The sequence below is a fragment of the Eulemur rufifrons genome, chromosome 3 (genome assembly GCF_041146395.1).
Source record: "Eulemur rufifrons isolate Redbay chromosome 3, OSU_ERuf_1, whole genome shotgun sequence".
Taxonomy (NCBI): domain Eukaryota; kingdom Metazoa; phylum Chordata; class Mammalia; order Primates; family Lemuridae; genus Eulemur; species Eulemur rufifrons.
Genome location: NC_090985.1, coordinates 60732571 through 60751869, shown reverse-complemented (window position 1 = coordinate 60751869; position 19299 = coordinate 60732571). Strand labels below are relative to the sequence as shown.

The following is a 19299-nucleotide window of genomic DNA, read 5'->3' as shown; positions in this document are numbered from 1 at the left end:
GTTGAGCATCTTGTCATATACTTCTTGGCCGTTTGTATATCTTCTTTGGAGGAATGTCTGTTCAATTCCTTTGTCTGTTATTTAATAGGATTTTTTTTTATTTTTGTTGAGTTATAGGAATTCTTTATATATGCTAGGTATTAATACCTTAATTTGTCAGATATGTGGTTTGCAAATATTTTCTTCCATTTCATAGGTTGCCTTTGCACTCTGTTTATTGTTACCTTTGCTGTGCAGAAGTTATGTAGTCCCATTTGTCTATTTTTGCTTTTACTGCCTGTTATATTCATTTTTAAAGTATCCCTTTTCTGTTTTAGGATACTTTGTGACAGCTTACCTAGAATTATATTTTTGAGATCTATTCAACCCACTTCTGAAATTCTTTGCTACTAATATCCCTTGCACAGTCATAGATTTTCTGATTTTAGGGATGTATTTTACACAATAAATTTCTGAAAAGTTAGAAGCAAATAAAGTGTTTTTAAATTATAGAAATATATTTTGAGAAGGGAAAAGAATGAAAAGAAGATTACTTGATTTTGATTGCCTCAAGGAAGATCCATTTGTTATAAAAATGAACATATGTGTTTTGCCTTTTACAAGGTATATATGTGTTGTTTATTATGAGAACTCTGTGATCAGGAAAAAGAAATTATCTTGCTTATAGTTAAATGATTAATAAGTGTTTGCCTTTACTTGTACATCCAACGTGGACCATATGGCTCAAAATTCCTTGTTCTAATGTAGAAAGCCATCTCTTGTGTTAATGTTAGGTTAATGCTAAGTGGATTCGTAGCATTCTGATGATACTAAGTTCTTGAGTTTGATTCAGATGTCTTTTAACTTCTGAGAAAATCTGATATGTGCCCCTATATTGCAACTTTCATAGCCATTTTGCAAATATATCATTTTTGCACAAGTCATGGGGTATTAGAGGTGGAATTATAATCCACTCATTGTCCAAGTAGATGCATAGGTGGTGGAAACGTATTCAATGCTGATAATGGAAGCATAGAGACAGTATTATAGTGGTTAAGAGCAATGGCTCTGGCTTCATATTTCTCACTTGTGAGTCCTGACTCTCCTAGATGCTTTATTTTAGGATATTACTTGACCCTCATGCCTCAGATTCTTCATTTTAAAATGGGGATGATAGTATTTACCTTTTGTGATTCTCATGATGATTAAATGTTTGTATTTGTATGCAAGTAAGGTGCTTAGAGTAGTGCCTGGTACATATAATAAGTGCTTAGTAAATATTATCTTTATTACAGGCACTTAGCATTATGTTATATAATCTTATGCCATCTGAATAATGCTTGAAGTGATTACTGTATCATTAAAATAATGTAATATGACAAATATTTAAAAATTGTGACATTCTATTAGTATAGAGTAGCAACAATAGATTTCTAGTAGTCTGAGCTTTAAAAAAAACTCTAGTTGAGACATAAATTAAGCTCACACTTTTATAATAACAATAATTAGCATCTTTATAATGACTTCTCTAGGAGGAAGATAGTGTTCTAAGTACTTTATATAAATTAATTGATTTAATTCTCAAAGGACACTATTATTATCTAAACTGTTACAAATAATGAAACTGCAGCCCAGATACAGTAAATAACTTGCCCAGGGTCATTTAGCTAGTAAGTGGTATAAATAGGATTTAAATCTATGTGTGCTGCCTCCAGAGTTATTGGTTTAACCACTTTGCTTTGCTGCCTTTATTTATCTATATTGCTACTATGTTGCTAAACCAAGTAGGTTGGCTAAAATATAAATGAATAAGCTTAATATTTATATTAACTTTCACAAATGGACTTACAATAACTATAAAAATGTGATGGAAATACGATTTCTTTTTTTTTCTTCCTTTGTTGATTTGTAACAAACATTTTATCTGGCAGTGAAACAAATTAGCGTAAAGTAATTGAGGTAAAATTTGTTTTCATTTCTAACATTTTGTCTAATAATAATGGAAAGCAGTCAGAAAACATTTAAAATTTATGACCAAATAGTATACAGGTACAAATTAATGGAAGTGCAATACATTTTTTTTTAGGTTGATCAGTTTTTATTTTTTCAGGTCATTTTCCTATTTACAATTGAGCTCCCCTTTCAACTTGCTTTGCAGTCCTATTCTGTTAGTTTAAAACATATTTTAAGGACATATTTTTAGATAGTGAAATATGTCATTGTAGTTATCTCAGTTACTACTGTTGTCTACTGCTGTGACTACTACCATCACTACCATATATGAGTCTTTAACATATACCGGGGATTGTCTAGTATTTCCATTTAGCAGAGTAGGAAACTGAGGCCTAGAGTGCTGAAGTAACTTCTTAAATATAACTTGCATAATAATTTTTTTGTTGTTTGTTATTAAGTATGGTTTAACAAGTTGTTTTATGCTACTTTTTGATAAACATTGTTGGAAATATTTCTCTTTTAAGAAAGGAATTTGCATATTAGAATGAAAAATATTAAGCACTTAATTTTATTTAATGTTTTATGTTTTCAGGAACTGAAATTACCATTCACCTTTTTAAGTGGACATATTCATGAATTGAGGATTCATGTACCATGGACAAAACTGGGTTCAGAACCAGTGGTAATTACCATCAATACAATGGAATGCATTTTGAAACTTAAAGATGGAATACAGGTAAGAAATTATTGAACCTATTTGTTTATGTTAACTAGTAGTTATTAGTATTTGACATTTCTTTAACTTTTGGAATATGTCAGCTGTTACATAAACAAATCTTAGTTTTTACATGCCTACTAAAATAACATAACTATTTGTAAAAGGGTATTCTTAAATTTGAAGAAAACATCCTTTAGAAAACATCTAAATGTTTTCTGAAAACATTTCTAGAAAATATCTTAGATGTTTTCTAAAGGATATTTTCTCCAAATTTAAGAACACCCTTTTGCAAACATCTAAAGGATGTTTTCATACAGATTTTATATAATTGATCATGGGCCCTACTAGGGATCATGTATATTGCTTATTACCTATATCCAAAAATATAAGCGGAGCCTGATTGTATCCAATTTTTAGGTTAACATTTTTGAATTTTTGCAAAGGACCTGTATGAATTTTTATTTCCATGATATTCCTAAACCTGAAGAAAAATTTTCAGGTTATTTTTGGGAAAATGAAAACACATTTAACTTTATACCAAATTTCATTATTGTTTTTGAAGTTTTCGTATTGGAAGCTGTTTTTTTTTCAGACTTATTTATTTCTTCTCAGACTCATCTTAACATTTCTTGCTAGTGTTTTTTGCAAAGGTGTAATATTGGTTTTAAGGAGTTTCTACCAAAACTTTTCTAATCCAGGAAGCAAATGGGTTAGGACTGCAGCATGTTGTGAAGAATATTTCTACTTTCATCTTACAGAAAAGTAGTGTGTCTGTCATTCATTTTTGTTATTTTTTCTTTAGCACACATTTAACATTTAACTTTCAGTTTTAACACATTAACTGCCATGTGAGTTGTATTTAACTCATGCTAGTTTTGAGCTTGAGGCCTTATGAAGCATATGTAACACGTCTCTTCACCTTGGGAGCTGCGAGAAGTATTTTTCAAGTTGCATATAACTCATGCACAGAAAACAAAAAATAAGAAATTTTTCATTAAATTAGAAAGGCTCATTTTGTTTTTGAAGTTTTTATTCTATTTTCGTAGTAAAACACCATGGCCACAAGGAAAAAAATTTTTTTTTTAGTGTGACAGTCAATGTGTTAAGGAAGCTTGTCTAGAATCAAGTGAATTGATAAGCATTATTAAAATGACTATTTTCCTAAGAACATTTAGGGAATTTTAATGTTTTCTAAATATTTAGTCTGTGAAATTAGGGCTTTTCAATGAACTGTTAAAATTATATCCTATTTTAAGTAGATACTGTGTCATATCAACCTGCTGGGCTCAGATCATTCTTTTAATTTATGAAATCTTTGATTCCAGGGCTGTATTGTACAATTTATGTTAACTAATGTACCTGGAAGTAAATGGACCAATGTTATATTCCCATGAAAATTTGTTTTGTGAACATTCAATATTTGAGAGAATAATTTAGAAATCCGTAGATATATTCCAACACAGTTTCATTTTACATTTATATTTGGCAATACTTAAATGGTCCTTAGTCTTTGTTTGTTCTTGGAATTTAATTTTTTAAAAAAAGTCTGGAGTTGGTTATACCACCCATGTAGTGCTTCATATTAAAAGAAAAAAAAAATCCAGACACTAAGTATTTTTTCAATGGGAAGGTGGAAGTTTAAAGGCCAGATGTCTCATAAGAAACACATTTGAAAAGAGACAAATTACAACTAATTATAGAGGCTGCAGAAAAAGATTTGTAACACATGACTTAGCGCAACCTAGAACTAATATTTGATATTCAACCATGCAGATGGCTACTGCAGGAATGATCAGATTTCCTGCTTGCATGGTATTTGAGACTAGAATTTTGTGGTGTGTACAGCAAAAGGTCAAATGTCATGAATGTAAACCACTCACTAAACAAGTATTTTTTACAGATGTTCAAAATTTTGGAGTAGAAAGGATTTTTGAAAATTATAGTTGACATTTGGACAAATTATTTAGCAGTGTACACCCCTGGAGAGTGATACTTGTTGGGTTTATGCTAGTGATTAGGATTAAATTTTGAATAAAAACATTATAGATGAAGCACATTTTAAAATAGCTCATTTTCCTATTTTAAGCTTTGATTAGTATATTATGTAATTAAGTTAAATTATGCATATGCTAGTAAAACTAAAATATGAATAAGTTCATATTTAAATTATTTCACCTTATTGTGTTGTAGAATTAAAATGACTTATTTTTTAAATAAAATTGGGGTTTGGATGGTAGGTTAAGTGAAGGTAACTTTAGAGTTACAGGTACCCAAAGATATGAATCTTGAAAAAAAAAAGTAATACTATTAACATATGAGAATGTATTAAAATTAAAAGAAATGAGGCTTAATTCAGATAAGATCATTTAAAAAATGCAATTATTAATGGCCGGGCGCGGTGGCTCACGCCTGTAATCCTAGCACTCTGGGAGGCCGAGGTGGGCGGATCGTTTGAGCTCAGAAGTTCGAGACCAGCCTGAGCAAGAGCGAGACCCCATCTCTACTAAAAATAGAAAGAAATTATATGGACAGCTAAAAATATATATAGAAAAAAAAAATTAGCCGGGCATGGTGGTGCATGCCTGTAGTCCCAGCTACTCGGGAGGCTGAGACAGGAGGATCGCTTGAGCTCAGGAGTTTGAGGTTGCTGTGAGCTAGGCTAACGCCACGGCACTCACTCTAGCCTGGGCAACAGAGTGAGACTCTGTCTCAAAAAAAAAAAAAAAAAAAAAAAATGCAATTATTGTTAAATACCTTGATAAGAAGACATATCTTGTTTGTAAAAGTCAGTTCTAATATTGATTGTCTACTCTGCAGTGCACTGAAAAGCATTGTTAAAATGTTTATATAATCTCAGCAAAAGATACTTAGAAACAGATATTTATAATGCTCGAGTGTGACTCTAGTGATCATGGTTATAATATACCACTTTAACATGTCTTTATAATTAGTTTTAATTATAAAGATTTTTAGGATTAGAGGGTGCCCAGTTGTTGTGTTAGGTAAAATAAAGTTCTCCTTGATGTTTATTTTGAATTATTATTATTATTATTTTTTTGTTTCTACAAAACCAAATTTAATATACAACAAACACGCACCATATAAACACATCTTTTTAAAAATCTGATAATAATTCCAAGGATCACTTACAGGCTTTCATAAAAATATTTTATATCAAGAATCTCAATACAGAATGATTTCTATGTCAAAATACATTTACACTGTAAATTGTTTTTTTTTTTTTTTTTTTTTTTTTTTTTTGAGACAGAGTCTCACTCTGTTGCCCAGGCTAGAGTGAGTGCCGTGGCGTCAGCCTAGCTCACAGCAACCTCAAACTCCTGAGCTCAAGCGATCCTCCTGTCTCAGCCTCCCGAGTAGCTGGGACTACAGGCATGCACCACCATGCCTGGCTAATTTTTTCTATATATATTTTTTAGCTGTCCATATAATTTCTTTCTATTTTTAGTAGAGATGGGGTCTCGCTCTTGCTCAGGCTGGTGTCGAACTCCTGAGCTCAAACGATCCGCCCACCTCGGCCTCCCAGAGTGCTAGGATTACAGGCGTGAGCCACCACGCCCAGCCTGTAAATTGTTTATAGAAAAAAAAGACACAGAGGAACGGAGTTTGCTGGCACTGAATTCAATAGCAGCAACAGCTCCTGATAGTTTCCCTTCATTTTCTACTGCACACATTTCTGACAAAACATGTTGATCTACCCTCTGTACTTTGTCTATGGTTTTATTCACTCTACCAGCCAGTTTAACACACTAAGACGTGATCACCATGCTTATTCCAATAGTCAGCAGGTCTCAAACCTGCCCAGAGCATTCACTCCCCCGGGCCCACTCCTGCCTAGGCTGAGGGCCACATGGGGTGCTGAGACACCAGGACTTTTCAAGCCTGTCCATAATATCAGTTTTGAGATAATACTTTAGGAATTAAACAATAGTTATCAAATGCAAAACTGGAAAAAAGTCACGTAAAAACCACAAGTGAAGATTGATCACGCAATTTTATTAGTCTTTTGAACGAATGTAATCCTCTGTGAAAAACTCTTGCAAAAGAGACATTGGAGTGTACTAGTTTCAACCCTGAGCGTTAACACTGCGTACCAAGGAGGGTGGGTCAAGAAGCTGGTTCGATTGAAGCACAAGCACAAGCCACTGATATTCTCTATGTGATCAGGTTTTTACAAAAAAAATATGCAAAATGACAAAAAGTTTAAAAATGCATAAAAAATAGGATTTCCTCTAGGCTCCTGGAAGAGATTTTTTTAAATAAGACATATTATTTTATTAGACACATTACATTCCTCCTTCAAAAAAAGGAATAACTAGAAATAATATACCATATAAAGAATTTTGATCAAATAGATATTGACAAAAGGCCCTCTTTCATGTTTTTCTTCATCCAGCTTTTGTTCAAAAACAGTACACCTCCTCCCTTGAATCACATGGGGGGCAACGTTATATGCCATTCTCATTACTTTCCCATTTTGTCTACTTTTGTACATATGTTGTGGGTTTCAGAGTCTTTTGCACTTGTTCTGTGACACCTTTTTCTGAATGGACTTTTAAAACGGAGGCCTATTTTTCCCATTTAGGACTCCAGTGGTTATGGCATCCCATAATGCTTCATGATGGCCACCAGGACAGAACCACCTGATGTTTTAGAGCAGTTTTCAGCATGACACTGTTAGCAAGTGTGTATTTTCCAAGGCCACATGAAACTTACTTTCTTAGCCACTCCAGGTTTGGGAGCAGAAAAGCTGAAAAACCCTTTTGTGTAGAAGTCTGAGTGGTTTTTGTTGGGGGGACCGTTTTTAGAGTTTGCATGCCAGCGCACGACCTATTGCTATGAAACAGAGAGGGTAAAGCCACCTGAGGCAGTGCGCTGGAGGATGAGGTGTTTGATAGCACTAACTAGGGGAAAAGAAAATGCATGACAAAATTTCGTCTTCCCGTAGACTATCTAGCATGAGGAGTTTAGTGTGTTGAAACAGTGTATGACATTGCTGTATCAAAGTTGTAAAATTAAGCATTATTTATTTTGAATTATTTTTAATATATTGAAATTTCACTCATGAAATATTTGTTAACCATTTGCTGTTTATTCTGAGAGAGAGAAATCTATTTCAGTCATGGTCCCCACTTTTAAATCTTATGGACTTTTTACCTGTGAGCTTTTTCTGTTTTTGACTTCAGATACACAATTTGATTCATGACACATTATGGCCACTCTAGTGTAATCTAATAAATATTTGTGGACCCAGCATATAGCTCAAGAGTTAAAACATTATGAATAACTTAGATTTAACTATGTACTCCCTCCTTTTTCATATTCTTGCTTGTTTAGCCTCTGTGGGTCCCTCATTTGCAAAATAGAGCAGGACTTGCTGCATGTTTTTTTTTTTCCTTCTGTGATTGAAGTGCTTTCCTTGGTCATTGAATTAAGTCTTATAAAAATATATCTTCAACCTAAAGAGAGTAGTAAATTTGTTTTTAAAGTACTTACAATATTTACTCTGGTTTTTGAGCCACCTAGAAAGTAAACATTTAAAATCTTTTAATCTCATTAGTTCTAACATTTCTAAGGCTGTTTATAGCAGTAATACTTATTTTTCATTAAAAAGAAGTTAAAAAATCTTTTGAACCTGAACTAAAACTTTAGAATACCATTAAATACTTGAGTTAAAGAAGCGGGGCAGGGGCATAACTGTAGTACCAGCTACTTGGGAGACTGAGGCAGGAGGATCCCTTGAGCCTAGGAGACAGCCTGGGTAACGTAGTGAGACTCCATTTCTTAAACGAAAAAGAAAAGTAAGGTGGCTGACACCTGTAGTCCCAGCACTTTGGAAAGCTGAGGTGGGACGATTGCTTGAGGCCAGGAGTTTAAGACCAGCCTGAGCAACACAGCAAGACCCCCATCTCTATAAAAAATAAAAAAATAAGCTGGGTGTGGTGGCATGTACCTGTAGTCCCAGCTACTTGGGAGGCTGAGGCAGGTGGAGTGTTTGAGCCCAGCCCAGAAGTTTGATGCTGTAGTGATCTGTGATGACACCACTGCACCATACCCTGCGCGACAGAGTGAGACTCTGTCTCAAAAAACCCCAAAAACCAAAAAACCCAGAAAACCCACTTGAGTTAAAGAACTAAGCTTTTTGTTAATGTATGTACTTTTAGGACTTGGTTAGTGCTTGGAGTTACAGGACACTTTTGCCTGTCTTCTTTCCATGCATCTTTAGGTGCTTTGAAAATCCTTTATTGGCTTAGGTAGTCTCATAAAGAAGAGAGAAGCATCATTCTGTCCTTGAAGCCTGAGTACTACAATGCTAGAGGAAGTATTGGTAGGGCTATTTACAATATTTCCATGACCTTTTTTTTTTTTTTTCCTTAAAGCACTTTAAGCTCCTTAAAGAAGGCCAGATTAATCTGATTGACTATATCTACCTTTTCAGAAATTCAGATGGGGCTCTGAATTGCTGATTTAGGCTCTGTAATTTATTGTACTTTTATTTATTTATTATTTTATTTCATTTTATTTTTTTAGAGATGGGATCTTGCTCTGTTGCCCAGGCTGTAGTGCAGTGGCACAATCATAGCTCCCTGTAGCTTTGAACTCCCTGTAGGTTTGAACTCCTGGGCTGATTGATCCTCCAGCCTCAGCCTCCCAAGTCGCTTGGATGACAGGCATGCACCACCATGCCTGGCTAATTTAAAAATTTTTTTTTTTAGAGACAATGTCTTGCTACGTTGCCCAAGCTGGTGTTGAACTCCTGGGCTCAAACGATCTTCCCACCTCAGCCTGTTGGGTAGCTGGGATTACAGATGTGAGCCACTACACCTGGTTATTGTACTTTTATTGGTTCTATCATTTCCACTGCTGTAGGTTAATAGTGATGGCAATGATAATAGTAGAAAACATAATCCAGATTTTTTCTATAGCTTCCTTACATTAAAACTGAGAAATAAGAACGTCTTATAAATTATGGCTAGTGTCTCTACTCCTGCTGAGGAATTCCTGTATGTTTGAAGGGAATGAGTAGTCTGGTACCTTTACCTGTGTAAGAGCTCAAAAATCTACATTATTGTTAATAAGCTTTATAATAATTTCATATCATTATGATCTGGTTGGAAGAATGTCTTAGGTAGAGTGTGTAGCTAAGTAATTTCCATCCATTGGCCATATCTGCTCCATGTAAAATTAAGGCCTTGGGTTTGAGTTCTTGTTTCTGATGTTGTATCTGGAATGATGAAGGAAGGTTGGCAAGTGGAGCTTTGGACCTTTTGTGCAAGCAATGTAGATAGAGAATTGAAAAAAGGTGGAGTCAGAAGTCACTGGCAGTGGTGAGGATTCTGCCCTGGTGTTGCACTAGAGAGAAGAATGAAGAATGTAGGAGTTGTACAATATCAAAACCAAGTAACATAGTAATAGAGGAGGGATGGTAGTGGGTGTAAATATCCCTTTATATCCTCAACTGAGAGAGGAATAAATCTATTTTGATGAAGAAGTTTTAAATAAATAGATAAATCTAATCCTGAGTTTACTTGCACTTAGTTGGGTATGTGCCAAATTCTTCTAATAAATGACGTATTCATGTTACTCAGGTGCAGCAAACATTAAGGTGATTCAGAGCTCAATTCTGTTACTGTGTATCTTGACTATTCTAAGTTATTTAACTTAGAGAAAAGTATGAAATTATCGTCTAAATCTATATTGAGATGTTTTAATAGAAATAGATACTTTTGAGTTTCATTATGAGTGAAACTTACTTACCTATATATTCTTATCATTTTTCTCCTATTTAGCTTAATTTCTTTTAAAATCATTTCTGCAAGTTTAATTCTATTTCTTTACTGTCATAACTCTTCCTAATTGTTAGTATGGTCCTTTAAGATTATAGAATCTTCTGTCTAGTTTTTTGAAAACCTGAGCTGCTTTTCTCTTACTTCCCTACAGGTTCAACTAGAATTTAAGCCAAAGACGTGAAAATATTTGCACATGTGGTATTTTAATTCAAAATTAGTTTTTTGTTTCCCATACAGACAAACTGCTTTTTAAACTTTTTAATTTTAATTTTTTTAAAATTTCAGAATATTAAGAGGGTACAATGTTTTTGTCACATAAATTGCATTTGTACCATTTGAGTCAAAGTTACAAGTGTGCCTGTCTCCCAGATAGTGTGCACTGTACCTGTTAGGTGTGAATTTACCCATCTTGTCCTCCTCCTCCATCTGCTTGATTTCCAATGAATGTTATTTCCATATGTGCATATAAGTGTTGATTGATTAGTATCAATTTAATGGTGAGTACATGTGGTGTTTGTTTTTCCATTCTTGTGATACTTCACTTAGAAGAATGGGCTCTAGTTCTATCCACGTTAATACAAGAGGTATTAGTTCACCATTTTTTAATGGCTGAGTAGTACCCCATCGTATACAAATATCACATTTTGTTAATCCACTTATGTATTAATGGGTACCTGGGTTGTTTCCACATCTTTGCAATTGTCAATTGTGCTGCTGTAAACACTCTAGTGCAGGTGTCTTTTTTATAGAATGTCTTTTTCCCCTTTGGGTAGATACCCAGTGGTGGGATTGCTGGATCAAATGGTAGTTCTACTTTTAGTAATTTGAGGTATCTCCATACTACTTTCCAAAGAGGTTTGCCAGTCCCACTAGCAGTGTATGAATATTCTGTCTCTCAGCATCGATGCCAACATTTGTTGTTTGGAACTTTTTGTTAAAATCCATTCTCATTGGAGTTGTGATATGTCATTGTGGTTTTGATTTGCATTTCCCTGATGATTAGAGATGTTGAGTATTTTTTCATGTTTTTTGGCCATTAGTCTATCTTCTTTTGAAAAGTTTCTGTTCATGTCCTTTGTCCACTTTTTGATAGGGTTGTTTGATTTTTTCTTGCTGATTTTCCTGAGTTCTATATAGGTTCTAGTTATCAGCCCTTCATTGAATGTGTAGCATGTGAATATTTTCTCTCATTCTACAGGTTGTCTGTTTGCTCTCGTAATAGTTTCCTTGGCTGTGTGGAAGCTTTTTAGTTTGATCAGGTCCCATTTATTTATTTTTGTTGTTGCTGTGATTGCCTTTGGGGTCTTCTTCATAAATTCTTTGCCTAGGCCAATGTCCATAAGAGTTTTTCCAACATTTTCTTCTGCAATTCTTATGGTTTCATGCCTTAAGTCTGTTATCCATTGTGAGTTGGTCTTTGTGAGTGGTGAAAGATGTGAATCCTGTTTCAGTCTTCTACATGTTGCTATCCCAGTTTCCCAGCATGAGTTATTGAATAGGGATTCTTTTCCCCAGTGTATATTTTTGTCTGCTTTGTAAAAGATCATATGGCTATATGAGGATGGTTATATATTTGGGTTCTCTGTTCTGATCCATTGGTCTATGTCTCTGTTCTTATGCTAGTACCATGTTGTTTTGGTTTCTTTAGCCTTGACTTATAGCTTGAAGTCTGGTAAATTGATGCATCCCAGTTTGTTCTTTTTGCTTAAGGTTGCTTTGGTTATAGAGGGTCTTCTCTGGTTCCATACAAAGCATAGAATTATTTTTTTCCTGATCTGTGAAAAATGATGTTGGTGTTTTAATAGGGATTACATTGAATCTGTAGATCACTTTGGATAGTATAGACATTTTAACAATGTTGATTCTGCCAATCCCTGAGCGTGGTATTGTTTTACATCTGTTTATGTCCTTTGCTGTTTCCTTCCTCAGTGTTTCATAGTTCCCCCTGTAGAGGTCTTTCCCCTCCTTGGTTAAATATATTCCTAGGTATTTTATCTTCTTTGTTGCTGTTATGAAAGGTGTTGAGTCTTTGATTTGATTCTCAGTTTGACTGTTGTTGGCGTGTATGAAAGTTACTATTTTGCCTACAACCTACTGCTGAACAGTAGTCAGGTCAAGGAGAAAATTAAGATGGAAATCAGAAGATTCTTTGAACTAAATGGTAAAGGGAACGAAAGTTATCACAATCTGTGGGATACAGCTAAAGCAGTCCTGAGAGGAAAATTATAGCCATAAATGTCTACATCCAAAAGGCAGATCACAAATGAACAATCTAATGAGTTGTCTCAGGGAACTAGAAAAGGATGAGCAAACCAACCCCAAACCCAGCAGAAGAAAAGAAATAATGAAGATCAGAGCAGAATGAAATGAAATTGATAACAAAAGAACTATAGGAAGATTAATGAAACAAAAAGTTGGTTCTTTGAAAAGATAAACAAAATTGACAGGCATCTTGCTCAATACCAGGAGCAGAAATGAAAGGACTCTAATAAGCTCCATCAGGAATGAAAAGGGGAAATTACAACTGATACCATGGAAATACAAAATATCATCTCTGTATACTCAAAAAATCCCTAAACACCATAAACTTGAAAACATGGAGGAAATGGACAGATTCTTAGAAACATACAGCCTCCTGAGGCTCAATTAGGAAAAAGTAGAATTCCTGAACAGACCAATATCAGGTGAAGAAATTGCAGCAGCAATAAAAAGTCTTCCAACAAGAAAAAGTCTCAGACCACATGGTTTTATACACCCCAATTTTACCAGACCTATAGAGAAGAAATGGTCCCTATCATGCAAAAATTATTCCATAACATGGAGAAGGAAGGAATCCCCCTCACATGTTTTATGAAGTCAACATCACCTTGAAAACAAAGCCAGGAAAAGATTCAACAAAAAAAGAAAACTACAGACCAATATTCCTTGTGAATATAGATGCAGAAATTCTCAATAAAATCATAGCAAACTAAATTCAGCTGCTCATGAAAAACATAATCCATCATGACCAAGTGGGCTTCATCCCTAGAGATGCAGGGGTGGTTCAACGTATGCAAATCTGTAAATGTAATTCACCACATAAACAGAAGTAAAAACAAAGACCATATGATCCTCTCAATAGATGCAGAAAAAGCATTTGACAAAATTCAGCACCCTTTTATGAAAACAATGCTTAATAAAATAGGCATAGATGGGAATTACCTCAAAATGCTTAACGCCATGTATGACAAACCCACAGCCAGCATCATACTGAATGGGGAAAAACCGAAAGCATTCCCATTTAGAACTGGAACCAGACAAGGGTGCCACTATCGCCACTTCTATTCAACAATGTGCTGGAAGTCCTAGCCAGAGCAATCAGACAAGAGAAGGAAATCAAGCATATACAAATGCAGGCAGAAAAGGTCAAACTATTGCTCTTTGCTGATGACATGATCTTATATCTAGAAAACTCCAAAGATTCTGCCAAGAAACTACTCGAATTGATAAATAAATTCAGCAAAGTCTCAGGTCACAAAATCAACATACTTAAACATTTTTAAGTTAGAAACCAGTAAACTAGTTTATTTCTAATCAAACTTTGGTTCGTTCATAGTTTTTGGTTTAGGGTTCCCAGTTTGTTCTACACTATATTAATTTGTCTAATTTTCCATCACATATGGTTACATTACTTTCTAAGTCCTTTTAGCATCAAATTAATTTCCTCTGATATTTTTCTCAGATATTCAGCAGTCATTAAGTGTGTGATGAAAACTGTTTTCCTCAACTGCCATCTGTGGTCTTATTGAAAAAATTCTCTTTTGTAAGTTTGGAAAAGTCCTATGCAGTATGTTTGCTTTTACTTTTCTGTTCCATATTTGCATTTGTATAGGTTGGAACTTTGATTTCATTTAATCCTTGGGGCCAAGTGTTGAACACAGCCAGGATTGATTTGATTTTAAGTATTGATTTCAAGTGACCCTGACAGCCTATAGATTTAGGTGACCTGATCAAGAAGTAATATGTAATTACTCTTGACTGTGGCATTTTATGTAGTGTTCTGACAACTATTTTATAGTTTCATCTTATAGCTTATCTTTGTTTTTCTAAAAAGCCTGTGTCAAATCAAAATTAAAGGTAAGAGTTTTAATTTGAATGTCTGATTATGATGAAGGGCTTCAGAATTATTTTTTCAACTGTAGAGGAAGGTTTCTTTGATTTTTACAACAGCACCCACCTACTTCATGTACCAGCACTTTTCTGGGATCCATAGAATTTGTATACTTTTACAGGATAAAGTTTTTCCTTTGTGTACATTTATACAGGATTTTTTATTAACTTGGTGGCCATTTGAACTGTAGACCACTAATGCTCTATTCACTGTCTGGGATTTGGTGGATTTACTTATAGAAATTTTACATATATTCATTGGAATTTTAAGTGATTATTATTACAGATTTAATGTAGTTGTGTTAGAAAAGGCTATTAAGAATATTATTCAGTTTCAGAATATGGAGGGGGCAAGATGGCTGACTAGATATCAGTCACGAGATCATCCAAAATAAAGGAAGAAATTTCAGGTGAGAAAGTATAGCCCTGGTGAAATACTGAGGAAAAGACCCAAAACCTACTCTTACTGGAGATCCTGCAGGAAGAAGTGACAGAGCAGAATAAGAAGTAACAAAATTTTGGTGGAGACTGACCTCGGGGGGATTTGGAGCCTGGCAGAAAGTGTAGGTGGGAGTGATTACTTCTCCTCCTCTCATACCTTTGGTGGTCTGCCAACTCTTGATCTGTTGGAGAACCCTTCTGTCCTGACAAATCCAGGCACTGCTACCATTGGTGAACTGAGACCTTCTTGAGAATAGAGCACTGGTCTGTAGGCCTGTGTAGAGTTGTTTTTCTTCACCATGGACCTGAGCTGAGATGGCAGGTACCATTTTGTCCACGCACACACTGGGTGCCTCTGTCCAACTGGGGAAGTCAAAGCCTCTCTGTCACTGGACCCACATGAACATTCCCCAGCACCTGCTTAGATTGTGACAACCACAAAGGAATAAGGAGACACAGGACAGTAGCAGTGTTCATGCTATTCCTGGAATTCTGACCCGTGGAGTGGGCTGCCCCAAGGAGACTGGGCAGTGCTGCCAACACCTCTTATGACAGAGGGAGGGGGACTGCACACTCTCCTGCACCAGAGAGCCCCTGGCTCATGATCCAAAGTTGTCTGTGCCCCTCCCAGTGGAGACGCATGCCACCATTTGGGGCCTTCTCCTCCTTTTCTCCCCGCCCACTGCCATAAAGGCAGCTGTGGCTATAAGGCTGTTTCTACTCAGTACTGGCAAGTGTTCCACAGGAGAACATTAAGCCAGGGCACCTGGGAGTGGCTGCCCTGCCTCTGACCAAACGTCTATCACACCCATGCTGGCTGTTTCCACTTGGGACTGGGGAGTGTCCAACAGGGGACCATGAAGCCAGGGCACCAGGGAGTGGCTGCCCTTCGTCTGACAGAGTGCCTATCATATTGGGCTGGATGTTTCATCTTGTGACTGGTGAGTGTTCTACAGGGCATGATTAAGCCAGGATACTCGGGAATGGCTGCCTCGCCTCTTACAGAGTGCCTGTCTCACCCGGGCTTCCATGAAACTTGGAGCTTACTCCTTTCCCACTAAAAAGAAGCAGTGTGTGCTTTTGTGTGTCCCAAGGTCAAAACTGTTGTCTCCCCTGAGGAAGGGCAGGGCTAGCAATCCTCTCTGTGAGCTGAGGAGCAGCCTACACTCTCTGGAAGGAAGCCCGTGGTACAGCTATATACCTCCCCTGCTAGAGCATTTCAGCGACAATCTATGGCCATTGTGGTAGCCCTGCACACGGTGGGTTGAGCTGCCTTTAACACCTCTTCTGAAACTGGGCCGGAGTGGCAGCTGAGGGTAGGAGCTGGGAATCTGGCCACTTTTGTGCCTCCAAAGGACAGAGACTACTGTCATTGCTGAGAAGAGGAGGTGCGAACAGTTTCTGTGTCACACAGCTGCTCGCCACTGTTAATCTTATTAAGAGGGGCCAGCCCCTCTTGTCTGAGGCTCACAATGCATCCATCGGTCCTTCTCCTGCCTGAACATTGTTCTAGAGCAGGAGAACACTCCACCCCTCACTATCAAAGCCAGCACTTGAACTCAGGGAGGTTTGAAAGCAAGTTTGCCCTCTCAGTCTGGTCTACCCAGAACTCATGCATGCCATACAGGGGCCCGGGAACCAGGGATTACCTAACCACTGCTAGGACCTGAACATTCTACCAGGGGTTGGAGATCCAACCGCCCCAAGTTGCCAGCAGCACCATGGTGGGGACTTACTTGCACTAGCCAAAAGACAGTGTACCTCTCACTCTCTAAACTGAGCAGCAGAGTTCCTGGAAGGGGAGAACAGGTGAACCACAAAACTATCTATTATGAGCCAAGGGAAGAGGATCCAGATGAGAAGGAACTAGTATAAGAACTCTTGCAATATGAAAAAGCAGCTGTTTCAACACCCACAAAGGATCACACTAGCGCTCTAGCGATGGACTCCAACCAAATGGAAATTTTTGAAATGTCATATATGGAATTCAGAATACAGATCTCAAGTAAGCTCAATGGGATTGATAAGAAAGTTGAAAACCAACATAAAGAAACCAAAAAAATAATTCAGGCCATACATGAAAAATTCACTAAAGAGATAGGTAATTTAAAAAAAGCATAACAGAACTTCTGGAAATGAATGAATCATTTAGGCAAGTACAAAATACAGTGGAAGGTTTTAACAACAGACTAGACCAAGCAGAAGAAAGTATTTTAGACCTTGAAGGCAAGGCTTTTATATTAACCCAGTCAGTCAAAAATGAAGGAAAAAGTATCAAGAAGAATAATCAAAGTCTTTGAGAATTATGGGTCTATGTAAACTGACTGAACATAAGAATTATAGGTATCCCTGAAAGAAAATGGAAGAAAAAACAAAAAGCATGGAAGATCTGCTTGAGGGAATAATGGAGAAAAACTTCTCTGATCTTGCTAGAGATTTTGATATCTAGATATAAGAAGGTCATTGAACTCCTGGAAAATTCATTGCGAACAGGACATCTGCAGGCACATAGTCATCAAACTGGCCAAAATCAAAGTGAAGGAGAAAATACTAAAAGCTGTGAGATGAAAGCATCAAGTAACTTACAAAGGGAAATCCATTAGATTAACAACAGACTTGTCAGTGGAAACCTCACAAGCCAGAAGGGAAGGGAGGCCTATCTTTAGTCTTTTTAAACAAAATAACTGTCAGCCAACTATTTTGTATCCTGCAAAACCTAGTTGCATAAATGAAGGAAAAATAAAGTCTTCCCAGACAACCAAACGCTAAGGGAATTTGGCACTACTAAACACGCCCTGCAAGAAATCCTTAAAAGTGCTTTCTTTGCACATTGAACAGAGCAATTGATACCCACTGTTGTAAAACGACTGAAAGTAAAAACTCACAGCTCTATAAAACAGTAACACAAGGGAGAAAACAAAGCAACTAGGTAACAGTCATCATGATGGCTGTCACAGTATCTCACATATCAATATTAACATTAAATGGAAATGATCTAAATGCCCCACTTAAAAGATATATGCTGTCTCCAAGAAACCTATTCAACTGATAAAAATTCTCATGGACTCAAGGTAAATGGGTGGAAAAAAATATTCCACACAAATAAAACCAAAAGCAAGCAGGAATATCTATTCTCATATTAGATAAAATAGATTTTAAATTAACAACAGTAAAAGACAAAGATGGTCATTCATATAATGATAAAGGGATCAATTCAACAAGAAGATACAGCAATCCTAAATATATATGTGCCTAACACAGGAGCTCCCAGATCCATAAAGCAAATACTACTAGACTTAAGAAATGAAATAAACAGCAACATAATAATAGAGGTGAACATCAATATTCCTCTGACAAAACTAGACAGATCATCAAGGCTGAAAATCAACAAAGAAACACTGGATTAAATGAGCCTATAGAACGAATGGACCTAACGGATATTTACAGAACATCCTACCCCAAAACTGCACATGGAACTTTTTCCAGGATCGTATGCTAGGCCACACAATAATTTTCAACAAATTAAAAAAAATTGAAATCATCCTACGTACCATCTTGGAACACTGTAGAATAAAATTAGAAATCAATTCAAAGAGGAACTCTCAAAATTACACAAATACATGGAAATTAAGCAATCTGCTACTGAACGGTCCTTGGGCCAATGACAAAATCAAGATGGAAATAAAAAAATTTTGAATTGGATGACAAAAGTGACAAGCTATGAAAATCTCTGGAATACAAGAAATGCAGTGCTTAGAGGGAAGTTCATGGCACTAAATACCTACATCAGAAAGACAGAAAGATCACAAACTAACAAACTAACGTCACACCTCAGGAAAACAGAAAAAGAACAAGCCCAAAGCTAGCAGGAAAAAAGAAATAACAAAGATCTGAGCAGAACTGAACGAAATTGAAACCAAAAAAAAAAAAAAAAGGAAAGGATCAATAAAACAAAAAGTTCTGTGAAAAGTTAAACAAAATTGATAGACCACTAGCTAAATTAACCAGGAATGCAAGAGAAGGGAGTCAAATAAGCTCAATCAGAAATGAAAAAAGAGACATTACACCTGATACTGTAGAATAGTACATAATATTATCTGAGACTATTATGAAAACCTCTACACACAAAAACTAAAATCCAGAGAAAAGGGGTAAATTTTTGGAAACATACAACCTCCCAAACATGAATCAGGAAGAAGTCCTGAACAGACTAATAACAAGTCAGCAGATTGAAACAGTAATAAAAAATCT

At 36.0% G+C, this 19299-nt stretch overlaps 1 protein-coding gene across 1 annotated transcript in view; it reads left to right on the top strand.

The window, feature by feature from the left end:
* Positions 1 to 19299, top strand: part of VPS13B (vacuolar protein sorting 13 homolog B) — a 754271-nt gene that overhangs the window by 7404 nt on the left and 727568 nt on the right. The window contains exon 3 of the mRNA XM_069465462.1: positions 2525 to 2668. Coding sequence (XP_069321563.1) covers positions 2525 to 2668 — 144 coding nt within the window. The remainder of the gene's footprint in view (positions 1 to 2524; positions 2669 to 19299) is intronic.